The sequence below is a fragment of the Stegostoma tigrinum genome, chromosome 7, assembly GCF_030684315.1.
Source record: "Stegostoma tigrinum isolate sSteTig4 chromosome 7, sSteTig4.hap1, whole genome shotgun sequence".
Lineage (NCBI taxonomy): Eukaryota > Metazoa > Chordata > Chondrichthyes > Orectolobiformes > Stegostomatidae > Stegostoma > Stegostoma tigrinum.
In genome coordinates this window covers 89,800,853-89,819,086 of record NC_081360.1, presented here as the reverse complement: position 1 = coordinate 89,819,086, position 18,234 = coordinate 89,800,853, and the positions used below count along the sequence as shown (strand labels likewise).

Below are 18,234 nucleotides of genomic sequence, written 5' to 3'. Positions count from 1 at the left end.
GCCCGTTTTCTTTTAGGTGATGCAGAAGGGCACTATCGAAGGCTGCACCCTGCTTTTACTGTGTGGTGATAATGATAGTGAATGATGAAGATGGTGGATGGGATGGCAATCGAGCAGTTTTTTTCTCGATGTCAATCTTTTTGACTGCTGGAGCGGTATTCGTTTTGACGTGGAGAGCATTCCATCACACTCTTTGGCATGTGCCTTGTAGATGATTAATGGGTATTGGAGGGTACAGAAGATGAGTTACTCACTATGGAATTCCTAGCTTCCCAATGACACATGGGTTTTCTGTGCGTTTTCAGGGAGTTTAATGATTAACTTGTCCGCATTTACATAGCCATGGTGATTTCTTTTAAAATAGTTACCATCCAGGGTGTGTCTTTGGGGTTTTATTTAACCTAGTTTGGGTGAACAAATTAAAAAGTGAAATGTATTAGTTTTTCAGATAGAGCCTGGAATTTTTTTGGGTTTTCAGGAAATATTCATAGTTGGGAAAAAAAAATTTGGAGAAATTTGCAAAAGTTTAGGCTGAAGCTGGATGTGTAAAGCAGTTGTTCTGAGAAAGCTAGATAGTTTTAGTTTTTTAGTTTTAGTTCTGTTAACAGGTTTCCTTAGTGTAAAGATTATGGTTTAATGGTTCAAAGCGAGAAGTTTGATGGAAACCCTGATGGGGTTATATAAAGCTAAGAAAGTGTAAGGAAGAGGCTGCCGGATTCTCAAGGTAGGGAATTGAAGGTATAGTTAGAGGCCTACAGATGTGAAGGCACACCATAAAGGAGTGCTGTTCGGAATTTAATGGGACTGTATTTTACCATTGGTTTTGAAGTCTTTACATTTATGTTATTTGTAAATTTATTTTACGTCATTATGCAGAAAAGAAATTAAGATAATCTCCTGTTTTATTGTCAAACTAGAATCTGTCGCAATGCTTTTTAATATTTCATTGAAAGGCAACCTTATTAAGACCATTCAGACAAAATATGATTTATCAAATCAGATGTCACTGCGGGATCTGACTTGTCCAGAATTAACATCAGCTGGGATTATACTACTAGCTGCTAATCAGACTTAAGCCTGGATGTTGTCCATGTTATGCATATGGTCACAGATTGCATTAGTATCTGAGTAGCTGCAGAATATTGGTCAGTCATCAATGAGCATTCCCACTTCTGATACAAGGGAAGGAAAGTCATTGAAGCAGCTGAGGATGGTTGGGCTTGGGGCATTATCGTGAGAAACTGGGCCTTGTAGTACAGTGATAGTGACCCTACCTCCAGGCCAGGAGACATGGGTTCAAATCTCATCTGCAAATGTGTGTAATAACATCGCTGAATGGTTTGAGTGGAAAATATCTACCTTGGAAACTCCTGGATGTGAAATGGCTTGACTTTGTAGTGAAGTTATCTTCTGCAAGTCCAGAAACATTATGCTATTTAAATACATTTTAGTGGACTCAGTATAGCTTCCTGAAGCAGACATGTGTTAAACTGCAAATGACATGTAATTTACAAACTTGCATTGCTGTGGGAGAATCTGTATTTTTTCATTTTAAACCACAATCAGAAGGCTTTTGATAAGGTCCCACATGAGAGACTGCTGAAGAAGATAAAAGCATCTGGGATCCAAAGTAACTTGACAAGTTGGAGCCAAAATTGTTTTAGTGGCAGGAGACATGGTGGTGGTAATGCTGGTTGGAGGCCGGTATGCAAAGATGTATGGGGCTAGTTGCTGGGCCCCATATTTTTGGTGATTTATAGAAATAATGTGGATGAGAATGTGGTGGGCTTAGTAAGTTTTACGCGAATAGCCGGGTGAAGGTGATCTTAGGTTACAGTCAATTATAAACAGACTGGTGAGAGAGGCAAATTAGTGGCAGATGGAATTTAACCCTCTAAAGTCTGAGCTGTTGCACTTTGGATGAAATAACAATACAAGGGAGTACTTAATGAATGGTTGGATATGAGAAAGCTCGGAGGAATTTCAAGGTTCTTGTCCACAAATCTCAAGATGGCAGCGTAAGTTAATAGGGTAATTTAAAATATAGTGTATGGGACATTTGCCTACATCAGTCATAGCTTACAAGTGGGAGGTTATGTTGGAGCTGTATAAAAATTTTTATCAGGCCGCAGCTAGCGTACTGTGTGCAGTTCTGCTCACCACACTCTGGGAATGATGTTATTGCACTGGACAGGATGCAGATGGTTCATGAGGATGTTGCCTGTGGTGGAGCATTTAACTATCAAGAGAGCTGGATAATCTTGGTTTGCTTTCTTCGGAGCAGGGAAGGTTGAGGCACTACCTGGTAGAGATACTTAAGATTAGGAAGGGCATAGAACTTGGATAGAAAGCAGCTGTTGCCCTTAGTTGAAGGGTTAATAACAAGGGACATCTTAAGGTGAAGGGCAGGAGATTTTGAAGGGATTTGGGGAAAAACGTTTTCACCCAGAGTGATCATGTTCTGGAATGCATTGCCTGGGAGTTAGCTGAGAAGGGTAACCTTTTTTAAAAGTTCTGTGGATGAGCACTCAAAATAGCATAATGTTCAAGGCTGTGGGCCTGTTATGTGCTGTGTGAATGTGACCTAATGTAGAGTTTATGAAGAAACAGCAGGAAATGTAATCAGTGTAGAAGATGGCCATTCAGCCCATCAAGTCCTTACTGACCCTCCAAACAGTATCCCACCCAGACCCACATGCCTACTCTATCCCCATAACCCCACATTTACCATAGGCCGTCCACCTAGCTTCCTTATCCCTGGACACTGTGGACAATTTAGCACGGCCAATCCTTACAAAAATTTGACTGTAAAGCAGAGAAGCCGCAGATAATTTATATCTGTTTATAAATTTGTGATATTTCTGTTTGTGCTAAAATACAATTTTCATTTTAAAAAAAAAACAGGAAACATCTGGGAGGCAATGGCCTAGTGGTACTATTGCTAGACTATTAATCCAGACAACCAAGCAACATTCTGGGGACCTAGGTTGAAATCCTGCATGGCAGGTGGTGGGATTTGAATTCAGTAGAAATCTGGAATAATTAGTCTAATGATAATCATGAAATTATTGTCGATTGTTGAAAAAATCCATCAGTTCACTCGTCCTTAGGGAAGGTAGCCATCGTCTCTTGGTCTGGCCTACGTGTGACTCCAGACTCTCATTTCGTTGATTCTTGACTGCCCTCTGGGCAATTTGGGATGGGTAATAAATGATGGTGTAGCCAGCAAAGCCCGCATCTTGTGATGAATATAATAGAAATATTTGTGAAAACTAATACTTCAAGTGACGGTTTTTAACTTATTAATAATGTCATCTCAAGTAAAAGTGCCAATATATCTTAGAGGTTCGTTATCTTGCCTGCTCAGCATTCAGTACTTTTGAAATGTTTTCAGATTTGGTCATGGGTGTTTTTTGTAACTCGTAATCATATATGTTTTAAGGTGAGTCTGTTTGTCGAGTGAATGCTCTTTGTTCTTGACTGGATTCAAACCCACATTCCGAGACACACTGGATGAAGATCTGCTGTTTCTAAGTTGCTTCCATAATTTGTTTAATGTTTATGCCATTTTTGTCATAGCTATAGGACTGTGATACACATAATTAAAGTATCAGACTAATGCAACTCAAATGTGGCTTCTGTTAAAACTATCCAGGGATGCGCAGGCTAGATGGATTGGCTGTACTAAATTGTCCAGTGTCCAGGGATGAGGAAGCTAAGTGGATTGGCTGTGGTAAATGTGGGGTTATGGGGATAGAGTAGGCATGTGGGCCCCACACCTCAGGAAGGACGTACTAGCCCTGGAGCGTGTCCAGCGGAGATTCATACGGATGATCCCTGGAATGGTAGGTTTAGCGTATGATGAACGGCTAAGGATCCTGGGATTGTACTCAGAGTTTAGAAGGTTGAGGGGAGATCTGATAGAAACTTACAAGATATTGTATGGTTTAGAAGGGGTGGACGCTAGGAAGTTGTTTCCGTTAGGCGGGGAGACTAGGATTAGAGGGGGTAAATTTAAAACTGAAATGAGACGACATTTCTTCAGCCAGAGAGTGGTGGGCTTGTGGAATTCATTGCCGCAGAGTGCAGTGGAGGCTGGGATGTTGGATGCCTTCAAGGCAGAGATCAACAAATTCTTGATCTCAAAAGGAATCAAGGGCTATGGGGAGAGTGCAGGGAAGTGGTGTTGAAATGCCCATCAGCCATGATTTAAATGGCGGAATGGACTTGATGGGCCGAATGGCCTGCCTTCCACTCCTATGTCTTATGGTCTTATGGTGGGATACTGTGTGGAGGGTCAGTAAGGACTTGATGGGCTGAATGGCCATCTTCTACACTGTAGGGATTCTGTGATTCTAGGATTCAATGAAAATTGCCAAACTCATATTCCGCCTGGGAACCCTGCAGCCATATGGTATCAATGTGGACTTCACCAGTTTCAAAATCTCCCCTTCCCCTACTGCATCCCTAAACCAGCCCAGTTCGTCCCCTCCCCCCACTGCACCACACAACCAGCCCAGCTCTTCTCCCCCCCCCCCCCCCCCCCCCCCCCCCCACTGCATCCCAAAACCAGTCCAACCTGTCTCTGCATCCCTAACCGGTTCTTCCTCTCACCCATCCCTTCCTCCCACCCCAAGCCGCACCCCCAGCTACCTACTAACCTCATCCCACCTCCTTGACCTGTCCGTCTTCCCTGGACTGACCTATCCCCTCCCTACCTCCCCACCTATACTCTCTCCACCTATCTTCTTTTACTCTCCATCTTCGGTCCGCCTCCCCCTCCGTCCCTATTTATTCCAGTTCCCTCTCCCCATCCCCCTCTCTGATGAAGGGTCTAGGCCCGAAACGTCAGCTTTTGTGCTCCTGAGATGCTGCTTGGCCTGCTGTGTTCATTCAGCCTCACATTTTAGTATATTAGATTGATAGCCCGTTGTTTTCTGTAGCATTGAGATGCATTGGTAGATTGTATGGCAAATCAATGTTTAATTTATCTGTAGTTTTTCTAACCCCTAAAACTGAACTCCAAGACTGTCAAATCTGCCATTGAAACAGTTGGAAGTTGCCACACCATTTCCTATCAACTCCAGTCAAATAGAAAATTATTAAATTATGAAAGACAGCTGATGTGGTCTCAGTAGTGCAAACTCTTCATTACATGTCAGAGAGCCAATAATTTAGTTAGTTAATGGCTGTATTGTGTGCAGTGTTACTGCTACAACTTGAACATTGTATACCTTTAGAACCTGAAGACTGTGTTCTTTTTTGATTGTACACGAGATAAATAGTTTTCTTGAATTAAGAAACTGTTTTTGTGGTCTCTTCCATCCAACAGTATTAACAGTGGCTAGAAATTAACATCAGTTATCATGTACATTTAAAATTTGAAGCAGATTTCTGATTTACAATTAGTTCATGTATTTAGCATAAAAGTAATGTCCTTTATGAGCAGTCTCTGCTATTGTGATTTTATTGAGATGACATGCCTGCTCCGAATAAGATCATTTGATATGATTTAAACAGTAAAGTCGGTGATATTTGTCTAATTTTTCAAATGCTAGGGCTGACACCTCTGGCATGTCTGTTCCAATTATGATTTTGTTCTACCCCGAAAGGTTTCTACACCCATTCCAGTACGGTACATTTACCATGGGACAGGAAAATGAGAGGTGCTCCCCTACACTAGGTATGTGCTTTTTGATGCCCGTTTCCATAGGATACAGGTCTTATGAGGGTGGGATACTATTCTATGGTCTGCAAGATGTTTTTAAACATTTTTTTTAAATGTAACATTTTTCAGCTTTTCCATTGGGTTGAAAAGCTGTATTACAAGTAAGCTGATATTTTGCAGTGCAAGGTGATCTTTGAAAAGGGACAATTGCAACATAATAACTCAATCAAATGCCTGCACATTTATTTTCAGTATTCTCCACAAGTACTTTGTCAGATGTTAATGATGCTATTGAGGTAGAGCCGAAAATCGAACATTATTTCTGATAAACAGAAATTTAAGTTTTTAAACATACGCATTTGAAGTCTGTTAACGTTATCTAGTATAAGACTGGGCTTTTCCTCTCTGTGCTAGTGGAGAATCTGAGATTACAATGGAGTCAACTTGTTTGGAATGGGAAGGAATGCAACTTGTGAAATTATTACACTTGAGGTGTTATGGGTGTGCATGTGTGCTTAAATGCCTGGAATGACATGTCATTTATATATCAACTTAGCAGCAATTGCATGTTCTGTGGCAAGTCAGGAATAATGTAAATTAGTTTTTACTTCCCAATATGTTCTTGTGTAGAATTTGGTCGCTTTGCTGCTCTGGTCTCTCTGATCCTTGCATAAATGCAGCTGTCATTCCTCTCCATGTTCATAATGGTTCTCTGCAGCCAGTTTTATTGACTAAGAAATGTTTGATTTTTAGGTCAGAAAAACATAATAAAAGAATAGAACTGTGATCAACCATGGCACCAAAGTTGAAAGAAAGAGAGAATACTATATAAATTAATAAGTATTTAGAAGATGCTAAGGTTGGATTTTAGAAGTATGTAGTAGCCGAACCCGATGTAAGAAGTTCCCAACTTTGAGGTTCTTCAAAATGAACCTAAAAGCAGAAGTAGATGGAACGAGGTCAAAAAGCATTGCTAGTATATTTGAAAGGCAGTGAGGTGGGGGTGTGGTGTGGAGCAGAGAACAAGGAAACTTGAAGGAAAGGCTCTACAAGTCAGGCAGCTGTTGGAGAGAAGCAGAGCTCTGTCTCCACACATGCTGTCTGGCCTACTGAGATTTCCCAACAACTTTTATTTTTATTTCAGATTTCTCATGCACAGCATTTCATTTGGTCACAGCATTTTGTGTTTACTTTGTGGTTGAGCTTAAAAAATATGGTGCAAGGGAATTTAAAATAGGTCTAAAAGAAGACTACAATTCTTCTTTTATAAATAAAGAGCACGTAATGTTGAGCTATGTAGCTATGTTGTGCCATTCAAGTTGAAAGAGAATGCTTCTGGTTGTGCAAGAACTAGCTTTCTTGCATTGATTACTTAAGGTAAAATTTTCCTTTTTTTAAAATTTGAAATTACATTTACATTAGAAATGTGCTAGATTTGAAAGGAAAGTTTCTTTAAAAATGGTAGTGTTAATAATTGGGCTTTGTAGAAAAATTTGCAGCATCTATTAGTTTAAATCCTTTGGATGTTAATGGAAACAGGTGAGGAAATTTCAGCTATTGGCTGTAATGTGCTCTTGGTTCAGCAATTGTTTTGTTGTGTTGGAAACTTTAAGTCACCCCATTATTTAAAAAGTGAGAAACCAGAAGACCACAATTCTGCTAATTTAGTGTCAGTAGGGATATTACTGACATCTGTAATCAGAAATGGAGTACCTGAAACCTTGGACAAATATGAGCTGTTTAGAGGCCAACATGAATTTAAAATGGGCAGGGCAAATTTGTTAAATAATGAGAAAGGTGTAATATTTCCCTCTTGAACTGCTGTAATTTCTTCAGTCAGGGTGCTCCCATAATGTTTGTAAACTTTTGACCTCGTGATGGCGTATTTCCAAATTGAAATGCTGTGTGATGTCCTCGCCTTTCTGTGTATCAGAGAAAGTGGGGATGCTGCTGAAGAATCTTTGAATTGCTGCACTGTATCTTATTGGTTGGCACACAGTGGCCACTTTTTTTTTGGTAACAAGATTATTTTTCATCTAGTTGCTGAGGTCTTCATCCGGTGAATTTACACTCTCGATGCTAATGAGCTTCTTGAGTGCGGGATGACATTCATCCAGTTTAACGGAAAGCATTTTGTAATAATGTTTTGCAAGTCCTGTAGGAGCTTTATGGTGTAAGAAAGTCTGTAGAATACTGTAAACCTCTAATTTGTTCTGGTAAAGATAGTATACCTGGAGTATTGCATATAATTATGGCTTCCTTACCAGAGAAGGGATGTAGTTGCATTGAAGGCAGTTCAGGGCAGGTTCATTAGATTGATTCCAGAGATGAAAGGTTTGCCTAATGAAGAGAGATTCTGTGTGTGTTTAGGCCTATACTCTGGTATTTGGAAGAATGAGTGGAGATCTACCTGACAAGCTGGAGATTGAAGGCCCAGATGTGGGCACAAAAAGAAGACAGACAGGGAGATAAAAAAGAGGAACACAATGCCCAAGGAAAAGGACCCCATCACTTTTGGGAAGAAATCAGGTTTTTTTTTGCCTCCACCAGCTTTTGGCCCCTTTTCTGCCAATGTGAGAACTTGTTTTAAAAAGGGCTGAAACCTGGAAAGTAAAGTGAGTAACACGGAAGTAATGTAAAAGTGGGCAAATGGCTGAAAAGAAATACTGGGAAGCTGAGGGTGAGAAGATTTGTGAAAGTGCACTTCACTGGCCATCCTCAGGAAACTCTGAAGTGAATACTGTTGTCAGACAGAACTTCTGGTGCATCCATTTATAAATAAAGAGCATGTAATGTTGAACTATGTAGCTATTGTTGTGCCATTCAAGTTGAAGGAGAATACTTCTGGTTGTGCAAGAACTAGCTTGCTTGCATTGATTGATTATTAAGGTAAAATTATCCTTTTTTTAAATTTGAAATTACATTTACCTATTAACATCTTAACTTTCAATGATTCTAATTCTTGGTAGAGTAAAAATTGCAAAAACTATAATCCCGCTCGCGTGCTCGCTCTCATTGAGTCATTAGATGCTTTGAGTCTTTTCCCTGCCCAACAGGGGCAGTAACATAGGGATATTGACGGTAAGGAGATAACATTAACGTGATTGTTGAGAGAAGATAGCCATTGTCTAGCACCTGTGTGAGAACCACACAAGTTGCGAGCATATAATGAAGCATTGTGAATGGAGCTGAGTATTGTGAAAGGATGAGTGCAGTAGTGTCACTTCTGAGTGATCAGTTACTAATGAAACCGCTGTAGGAAATGTACTTTTCCTTTCTTAAAAAAAATCATGTTTTGTAAGTTCTATTCTGATATTAGTCTGTGTTGAATTATTTTTAACATTATCTGATTTCTTGTTCCCGTGCAGACAGTCCAGTTTTAGATTAATGTACTCACTGAATCTTCTTGCAGGTGATGACATGATCATACTTTTTATAACAACGCATCTTAGTTATCCAAGATTTCCTGTACATGGTCACAACTCAGCATAAATCAAGGGCTACGGGGAGAGTGCAGGGAAGTGGAGTTGAAATGCCCATCAGCCATGATTTAAATGGTGGAGTGGACTTGATGGGCCGAATGGCCTTACTTCCACTCCTATGTCTTATGGTCTAAATACTTTTAAGCAAAAAAAACTTATGAATTAAAAAGTAAAAAAACTTCAAATCCAAAATTGTGACAGTAGTTATTCAATCTATGCACAATCATGAATAGATATCGTAATTTACTCTCCTATCGTAATCCTTCACTATAAATGGCAATTTTGTAACCATTTTCAACTGGACAGAGCAATCCTTCTAAGTTGTACATTTTTGTACAAACTTGCTATTGGGTTTTAAGTTTGATCTACAGTTTGGAGACATGTTTGATTTTAGTAAACTTTTTGCATATTATATAAATTTTGATCAGTTGATTGGTAGTCTGATCTCATGACCATGAAGGGTCCAGAAAGGATCAAAATATGCACAGATAGAAAATGAAATCAGATCACTTGTTCTTGGATTTCTCTAGTCGATTGAAGTGTAATGAAAGCTGAGGACCAGGAGCAAGTGGTGAACCTGCTCTTTGTACACACAACATGGCAAGAGGCGTGTGTGGGTGAAGCAAGGTTATCAAGATAAATAGATTTTGTGTTTCCATTGATTGATTGTACATGAAATAGAATTAGCTATGAATGTGATGAATGATTAACTTTAAATATAGTTAGGAAATTCCTGATCTGAGCAAAAGAAAACTGGCCAAATTGTGGTTAACAGGATTTGCCTGTATGACAGCTGGTGTTTAAAAACACACTCCACATGGCAAATACTCATGAGACAGGGTGAGGAGGATCTGGAGGCCTGTAATGTGCTACTACTGCAGATGCTACTTCAGGGTAATTTGTATGATGATTTTTGTTTTGAATGTGTGTACTTTGTCAAAATCCACATTTTTCTTTTTTTCTTCGAAAATGTGCCCTTCTGGTAAAAGCCTCAAATATTAAATGTTTCTTCATCAGTTGCCTTGAACTTTAACAAACTTATTGATTCACTGTGTTGCTGTATTTGGAATAGGATTACTTGGCATTGTGCGTACTGACAAGCAACACAGTGTGTTGTAAGTCTGAGGTGATGATTTGGAGGGCTGCTCCCCAATTTCACCAGTGAAAGAGTTCTGTTAATTTGGTCGAGGATATTTTTGTAATTTTGTAAGTTTCTTTTTAGCAGAACTTAAGTGACAAATTACAATTGACAAACACAAGTTCACTTTCGCTTTCTGCAAAAAGGAAGCATTGGTCCAGACTGAATTAAACAGTGAGCTGGGACAATTTGAACAAGGGAAACTAAAAGTTATGAATCTACCTTCAGTGTGAATGCAAACTAAATCAATGTCCAGAAAATAGCCATTGGTAACCAGTCTTCAGTTTCTTACTCAACAGATGCTTTGAATCAAAAATGCTTTGTGTAGTGATTATGCTTTTCCAAAGCGTCACACTTGAAACTGATGACAAAATGGCATTGGGGTGTTGTCTGTAGACTAAATGATATGGGCCTATTTGTTTCTTAGTATGTATAAATTAAGAGACCTTTTAAATACCCAATTTAAACTCTTGGGATTGCCTTATGTCAGTCAAAAAATCAAAATTAATAATCATCTGGTTCCTACGAACCTGCCAATTTTATCGTGACCTTTGTGCAAGATGGTAAATGAATCAGTTTACTTAACTGTTTCTAATCAAAAATTTTATTTTCCTCCTGTTTACTTGCTACTGTAATTTAAATTTGCTGTCACCACACTATAGAAATGTGAATGTGGCACATTTAAAAATTTTAATCATTGTTTGGAATGGTTTTAAAATTGATTGGTTTCAGATATTGCTTAATTTGGTGGAAATATTTTCTCCCAGAGGGTTCAGTGTTGGTTGGTTTAAAGATGCCACATGTGGAAAATAGTTCTTTCAAGTTATCCTGCCAGTGCATTCTAATGTAGTGACTCAAGTTGAGATTTTAGTTTTGCACATATGTTTAGGTTTAACATGTTTATTTAGTAAACTTATCCTGTTCTACATTGTAAGCTAGTAAGTGGTTTCAGCTTAAAGTAAGGGTTCACTGTTTTAATCAGAATTAAATGACTTCCCATAAAATTCTTACCTGGCTTCACTTCTTCTGTCTCACCATACACCACAGTGGTACCTGCTAGGTAGAATTTGTTGTTACCTTGGCTGAGAAAATGTTAGTATAATTACAGGTCAACTCTAATTTGATGTAAATAAGGACTCCATTTCTAACATGACGTAGTCTGTTGGGGTCAGATTTTTCACAGCAGAGATTTCAAAACCTGTTTTGCATCGAGTTTACATCTGAGTTTAATTCCCCATATTCTCATACCTCTGTTCCAACATGCAATATTTCATAATTACCAAAAACTTTGCATTGTGTGACATAATTGGTTTCAAAAAGTGGCGCAAAAGATCCAGCTGAAACTACTTATCACAACTTAGATGATTTTACGTGGATCTGCTCTTTAACTTTTTGGCTAAGTTGCCCTTCGGCTTTGAAAGTTGCTCACATCTCTCGACACATCAGCTCCTTGTTCTGATTGCTAGCAGTTTCTATCTTCACAAGTTTTAAAGCTAATTTTGTGCCTGCTTTCTGCCTCACAGTTCTGCATGGATCACTGTAGATGTTTTCCTTAGTTACAAGCTTGGTTAATCTTCCAGTCGCTTTTCTTACTCAGTCTATCCTGCCATAATCTCTGTGATGAACAATAAAGTTTATATTTCTCTCAAAGTGCAGGCCCAGCTAACTATCCATTAAGATGCAGTCTACATCAAAGAGAACTTCCTACTTCTTGAGTAAACCCACAGTTCAGTTAGACAAAAGAACCCCAATACACATGCACATCACAGTTTTGTGACAAAAAGGCAAGTTTTGACAAAGTTTGAACAGAACTACAGTTTTATCTTCCATACAACTTGTTCCTGTAACCACATGAAGAATTAATCTATATTTTTAATGAATGTGATTGCCTTTTCCAAATTCCTTGGACTCATGAAGTAACTCCCCACATTTTGCAAAGTTGCTTTCACTTTCTCGAAATGTTGATGGACATGCTGTCTCTACTGGAAGGCCTGGAGGTGATTGAGGCTGTCTATTTTCTAAGTCTGACCTTAATAAATAGGCATGTCGACCATGGGAAGGTGGAGTGTAATTAAATTTTTATACGTGTCATACAGCATAGAAACAGACTCTATTGTCCAACTAGTCTATGGTTGGGGAGATAATGGGAACTGCAGATGCTGGAGAATCTGACATAGTGTGAAGCTGGATGAACAAAGCAGGCCACGCAGCATCTTAGAAGGGTTTAGGCCCGAAACGTCAGCTTTTGTGCTCCTAAGATGCTGCTTGGCCTGCTAGTCCGTGGTTGACCATGTTCCCTGGTCCATGTTTCTACGTTCATTAGTCCCATCTGCCTGCGATTGGCCCATATCCCTCCAAACCTTTCCTATTCATGTACTTATACCAATGTCTCCACCACTTCCTCTGGTAATTCATTCCACACATTGGCCACTTGTGTTTTCTTTTAAATGTTGCCCCCATGTCCTTGTTAAATCGTTCTTCCTTCACCTTAAACAGATTCCCCCTAGTTTTGAACTAGTTTTTAACCTTAAGGAAAATACCTTATCCGTTCCCCTCATGATTTTATAAACCACTAATAAGGTCACCCCTCAACCTTCTATGCTGAAAAAAGTTCCAGCCTATTTTGATTACTCAAACCCTCCATTCCTGGCAGCTTCCTGGAAAATCTTCTCTGTTCTCTCTTCAAAGAACAAAGAAAATTACAGCACAGAAATAGGCTCATCGGCCCTCCAAGCCTGCGCCGATCCAGATCCTCTATCTAAACCTGTCGCCTATTTTCCAAGGATCTGTATCCCTCTGTTCCCTGCCCATTCATGTATCTGTCTAGATACATCTTAAATGACGCTATCATGTCCGCCTCTGCCACCTCTGCTGGCAACACATTCCAGGCACCCCCCACCCTCTGCGTAAAGAACTTTCCACACATATCTCCCTTAAACTTTTCCCCTCCTACCTTGAAATCATGACCCTAGTAATTGAGTCCCCCATTCTGGGTAAAAGCTTCTTGCTATCCACCCTGCCTATACCTCTCATGATTTTGTAGACCTCAATCAGGTACCCCCTCAACCTCCATCTTTCTAATGTAAATAATCCTAATCTACTCAACCTCTCTTCATAGCTAGTGCCTGCCCCATTACCAGGCAACATCCTGGTGAACCTCCTCTGCAGCCTGTACAAAACATGCACATCCTTTTGGTAATGTGACCAGAACTGAATGTGGTATTCCAAAATATGGTCAAACCAAAGTCCTATACAACTGTAACATGACCTGCCAACTCTTGTACTCAATACCCAGTCCGATGAATGAAAGCATGCTGTATGCCGCCTTGACCATTCTATCTACCTGCGTTGCCACCTTCAGGGTACAGTGGACCTGAACACCCAGATCTCTGTGCATCAGTTTTCCCCAGGGCTTTTCCATTTACCGCATAGTTTGCTCTTGAAATGGATCTTCTGAAATGGATCTTCCAAAATGCATCACCTTGCATTTTCCTAGATTGAACTCCATCTACCATTTCTCCGCCCAACTCTCCAATCTGTCTATATTTTGCTGCATTCTCTGACAGTCCCCTTCGCTGTCTGCTACTCCACCAATCTTCATGTCATCTGCAGTCTTGCTAATCAGACCACCTATACCTTCCTCCAGATCACTTATGTATATCACAAACAACAGTGGTCCTGACACGGATCCCTGTGGAACACCACTGGTCTCAGTTCTCCATTTTGAGAAACTCCCTTCCACTGCAACTCTGTCTGCTGCTGTTCAGCCAGTTTAATATCCGTCTAATAACAGGGTGACCCAGAATTGCGCACAGTATTCCAGAAGAAGCATCACCAATGTACTGTACAACTTAACACGAACCCCTAACTCCTATACTCAAAGGTCTAAATACTGTGGGCATGTGTGCTAAATGCAGCCTTAAGGACCCTGTCCACCAGTGACGCAAATTTCAAAAAATGATGTACCTGGACCCCTAGGTCTCTGTATTCTACAGCACTATCCAGGATACATTTTGAATTGCTTTTGCCTCAGCATTTCTTATTGGTTTCTTTTGAGGTTCTGTTCAGTCTATATTTAACATGATAACTTACACCCTAAAAGAGAGAGCCCTAACACTGACAATTATATTCTAAAATTTGAATTGTGAACTATTTTCACAAATTTTACAGAAGCAAAGCAGGTAACTCATTATATAAATTGATTGCCGAGATTAGTCGCAATTCTGTTATACCACATGAATATCGAGATGATTGAAGGCAAACCAGGTGAATTTTGTCTATTTAGCATTTTTATGCTGGCACACAAAGTTCTGTCAACTTGCAGAACTGTTTTGAAAAACTGTAGCTCATGCTTGAGACCGTCTTTAGTTCAAGAGGACTCTAGATGTGTCAGATTAGAAATGACAAATCCATCTGTATTCTCAATGTTTCAACATCTGTCAACATTCCAAATCATTCTTTATTTGGGAATCTACAAACAAACAGGCCTCTTAATTAAAAGTTCCAAGAACATCTTTGAAAAATTTTGACATTTGTATGTAAATTTTAACATCAACATGACTTCTCAAAAACCTGAGGTACTAACTCAACGGATTTCAATTGAACTATAACAGAAGTTGCTGGAAAAGCTTAAGTCTGGCAGCATCTGTGAGGAAAAATCATAATTAATGTTCTAGGTCCAGTGACTCTTCCACAAAACCATTCCGGATTTACAACATCTGCAGTTCTTTTGGTGTTTATCTCATTGGAATTTTGATTATACCAATGCACCATATTTGCCCGACCTGGACCTCTGGTTCAGAGGCAAAGACACGAGCATCATGAGCTTCCCTGAGTGCCTTTTATATTGCTATCTGTTCCCCCTCTTTAAAAGCAAAACATTAATTAGCAATCTGACTAGGACTGTTTTAATCTCTAAATATTTTGGGCTAGTAAAACTTTTCTTCTTGAAGCAATGCCCAAAATGGATTATGTGATGATTTTGTTTAATTTGTTTAATTTTACTTGTGGTGTACAGCATAATGGGGTATATGGAGCTAGGCATGGCTCCATGTTTGCACCTCCTTTTGATATGTCAGTTCCTTACTTGCAGTTTCTTCAGCAAAAGAAGTCATATTGGATAAATTCTGTTTCCAACTTTAATGTTTTTCATTGTCTTTCAGTTGTTATTGCAAAAGGAAGTGATACGTTTGTGATTCAGAGATAGTGGGAACTGCGATGTTTCTGTCATGTTTAAGAGCTGTACTATTTGTGGTGGTGTAAAGGCAGATTTCTTTAATCCGATTTTTTTGCTCAACATCCAAGTTGAATATATTTTTGCATAAAGTAACAAATCGGTTTAAAATTAGGATCAATGTAAATGCTCTGAGGGAACCAGTCTGATTATATGCTTCAATGGTGATGGGAACTGCAGATGCTGGAGATTCCAAGATAATAAAATGTGAGGCTGGATGAACACAGCAGGCCAAGCAGCATCTCAGGAGCACAAAAGCTGACGTTTCGGGCCTAGACCCTTCATCAGAGACCTCTCTGATGAAGGGTCTAGGCCCGAAACATCAGCTTTTGTGCTCCTGAGATGCTGCTTGGCCTGCTGTGTTCATCCAGCCTCACATTTTATATGCTTCAATGGGATTGTTTTTGTAATTGGTTCACTGTCTAGAAAGTACCTTTTCTTGAAAATCATAATCGCGTGGTTATCTCATTGTGGTTGAGGAGAATCTTGCAATAAGGAAGTACTTCATTTCAGTATAGATAACCATTTCCTTTGACCACTTGAGCTCTGTGAACACTCAAAAGTGGAAATAATTCATTTTAGAGTTATTTTATTCAAAAGTATATTGAATGTGTTTTTTCTGCAGTTATAAAAATCATTTGGAAAGTGATGTGAACGCTGTCTAAGATTGACAATGTCTAGTAAAGGGAGAGGAACTGAGGCAGCAAGACACTGATGTACCATGCAAAAAATGGGTAGGAACTCTAGTTTGGATTGAAAAGAACTGTGACTGAAAACATTCGTGAAGAGTTAAATAGTTCTCGAAGATTGACCTGGGACAGAATCTCGGATGAGGAAAAGCCATCACTGTAAATACAGGTCTGAGGTTAAAAATTCCTAAGTGGAAGAATTGAAAGAACTTAAGAACTCCTCGAAAGTGAAGAATGTGTTTGATCTGGTTCTGGGAAAATTGCATGTCCGCTTAGGATGGCGGAAAGAATAGCTGAGATCTGTTTTTGGTTGTACTAAAAAAAAACAGGTTCTGTTTTGTGTTTCAAGTATAAATTGTCTATGAAGGTAGGTTTTAATCAGTTTTTAGTATTTTAATAGAATAAAATTCTTAGCTTAACATTTGGGCATCCTTTCATCAACTAACTAAGTGTGATTTTCATTTTAGTTATCGGTCTCACCTATCCCCCCCCTCCAACCTCAAGCTGCACCCCCATTTCCTACCTACTAACCTTATCTGACCCACTTGACCTGTCTGCCCTCCCTACCTCCCCACCTCCCCACCTACACTCACCTTTACTGGCTCCAACCCCACCTCCTTGACCTGTCTGTCTTCTCTCCACCTATCTTCTCTATCCATCTTCGATCCACCTCCGCCCCTCTCCCTGTTTATTTCAGAATCCCCTTCCCCATTTCTGATCTATCCCCCATCTATGGTCAAACTAAAATAATTAATTTAGTTAACTAGACTTCATCTGTGCTATCCACAGACTTGCTACCTGTAGATCCGTGTACTCGCAAGGCCGACCCAGGACCGTTTTTTAAAATCTGACTTGTCTGGCCTGATCTTGCAGTCTTATGCAGTGTGCAGGAGATTTGCTTAGGAGCTGTTTTTGTTGGCCAAGCGGAGTCTGTATCCTAATTCCCCATGGATATTGAGGATGTGTTGTAATTAACTGCTCTTGGAATGTACACAAATAATAAAAGCACAATTCTGAATTGAAAAATTATTCAAGTAAAATTGCACTCCAAAGAGTGATAATGCACTGTATCCCTTGCTGCAGCCCACTAGTCATGTAAGGCTCCAAGCATACAGGCAGATGATGTTTGCTCCCTTTCCGAGGGCACTTCAGTGCTCTGGCTGTGTGGGTTTTAACTCAGTACCAATTTCTTGCCTTTTCCCTGTAACACTACGCATTGTTTCTGTTTAAATAATCATCCAATAGCCTCTTAAATGCCTCCAATTGAAGATGTCAGCAGTGTATTCAAAACTCTTAACTATTAGCCATGAATGAAGTTTTTTTTCTTGCTTCATATTTACTTCATTTGCAAAACACTTTCAAAACTGCATTCTGGTGTTCAGTCTGTTTACAAGCAGGAATATTTCCTCTCCATTTACTCTGTCGGGAGCCATCGTGATTTTCAGCCTGTCTCCAAGGAAACAACCCCAATTTCTCCAAACTTTCCTCAGTTCAAGTGTCCCATCCTGGATGTGTTCTTATGAACGTCTCCTGCACTTGGCCCAGTGGGGTCCTGTCCTCCCTTTAATGGGACACCGCAACTGTGCATGATACTGAGGTCTAATCAGTGTCTTATGCTCTTCATAATCTCCCTCCTTGTGTACCTTTTTATGCCTTTTTATTTATCCAAGAATTCTGTATGCTTTATTTTGGGCGCCCTTTCTCTTTGTCTCTCTTTAAATTACATCAGCACATATACATCCAGGACTCAATTGTGCCTGCTTACGGGCACTTTGACCAAATGATGGACAAAAAACTCTCGACCAAAGCTGTCCAATCAGTGAGGCAGACAAAGGAACACAAAATTCAGTTTATTGTTCACTTTATTAACAAAAATATTCCTAATTAAAACATTCTGAACATTTCTCAAATTTCCACAATATTTACTTTAGCTAGCTGTCTCCATCTGAGAGGATATTACCAGTAATGATCCACGTTTGAGTTGGGCCATTGGCATTGCCTTCCTCTCCAGTGCAGGGTTGGTT

The 18,234-nt window shown here is 39.6% G+C and overlaps 1 protein-coding gene across 4 annotated transcripts in view; it reads left to right on the top strand.

Moving 5' to 3' along the window:
• Nucleotides 1–18,234, top strand: part of ptpn4a (protein tyrosine phosphatase non-receptor type 4a) — a 307,008-nt gene that overhangs the window by 47,243 nt on the left and 241,531 nt on the right. For 2 of the 4 annotated variants that reach the window (XM_048534272.2, XM_059647521.1), the window contains exon 2: nucleotides 5,613–5,683. The exons of the other annotated variants lie outside the window; for them this stretch is intronic. In XM_048534272.2, coding sequence (XP_048390229.1) covers nucleotides 5,647–5,683 — 37 coding nt within the window. In that variant the 5' untranslated portion in view covers nucleotides 5,613–5,646. The remainder of the gene's footprint in view (nucleotides 1–5,612; nucleotides 5,684–18,234) is intronic. 4 annotated transcript variants of the gene reach the window in all.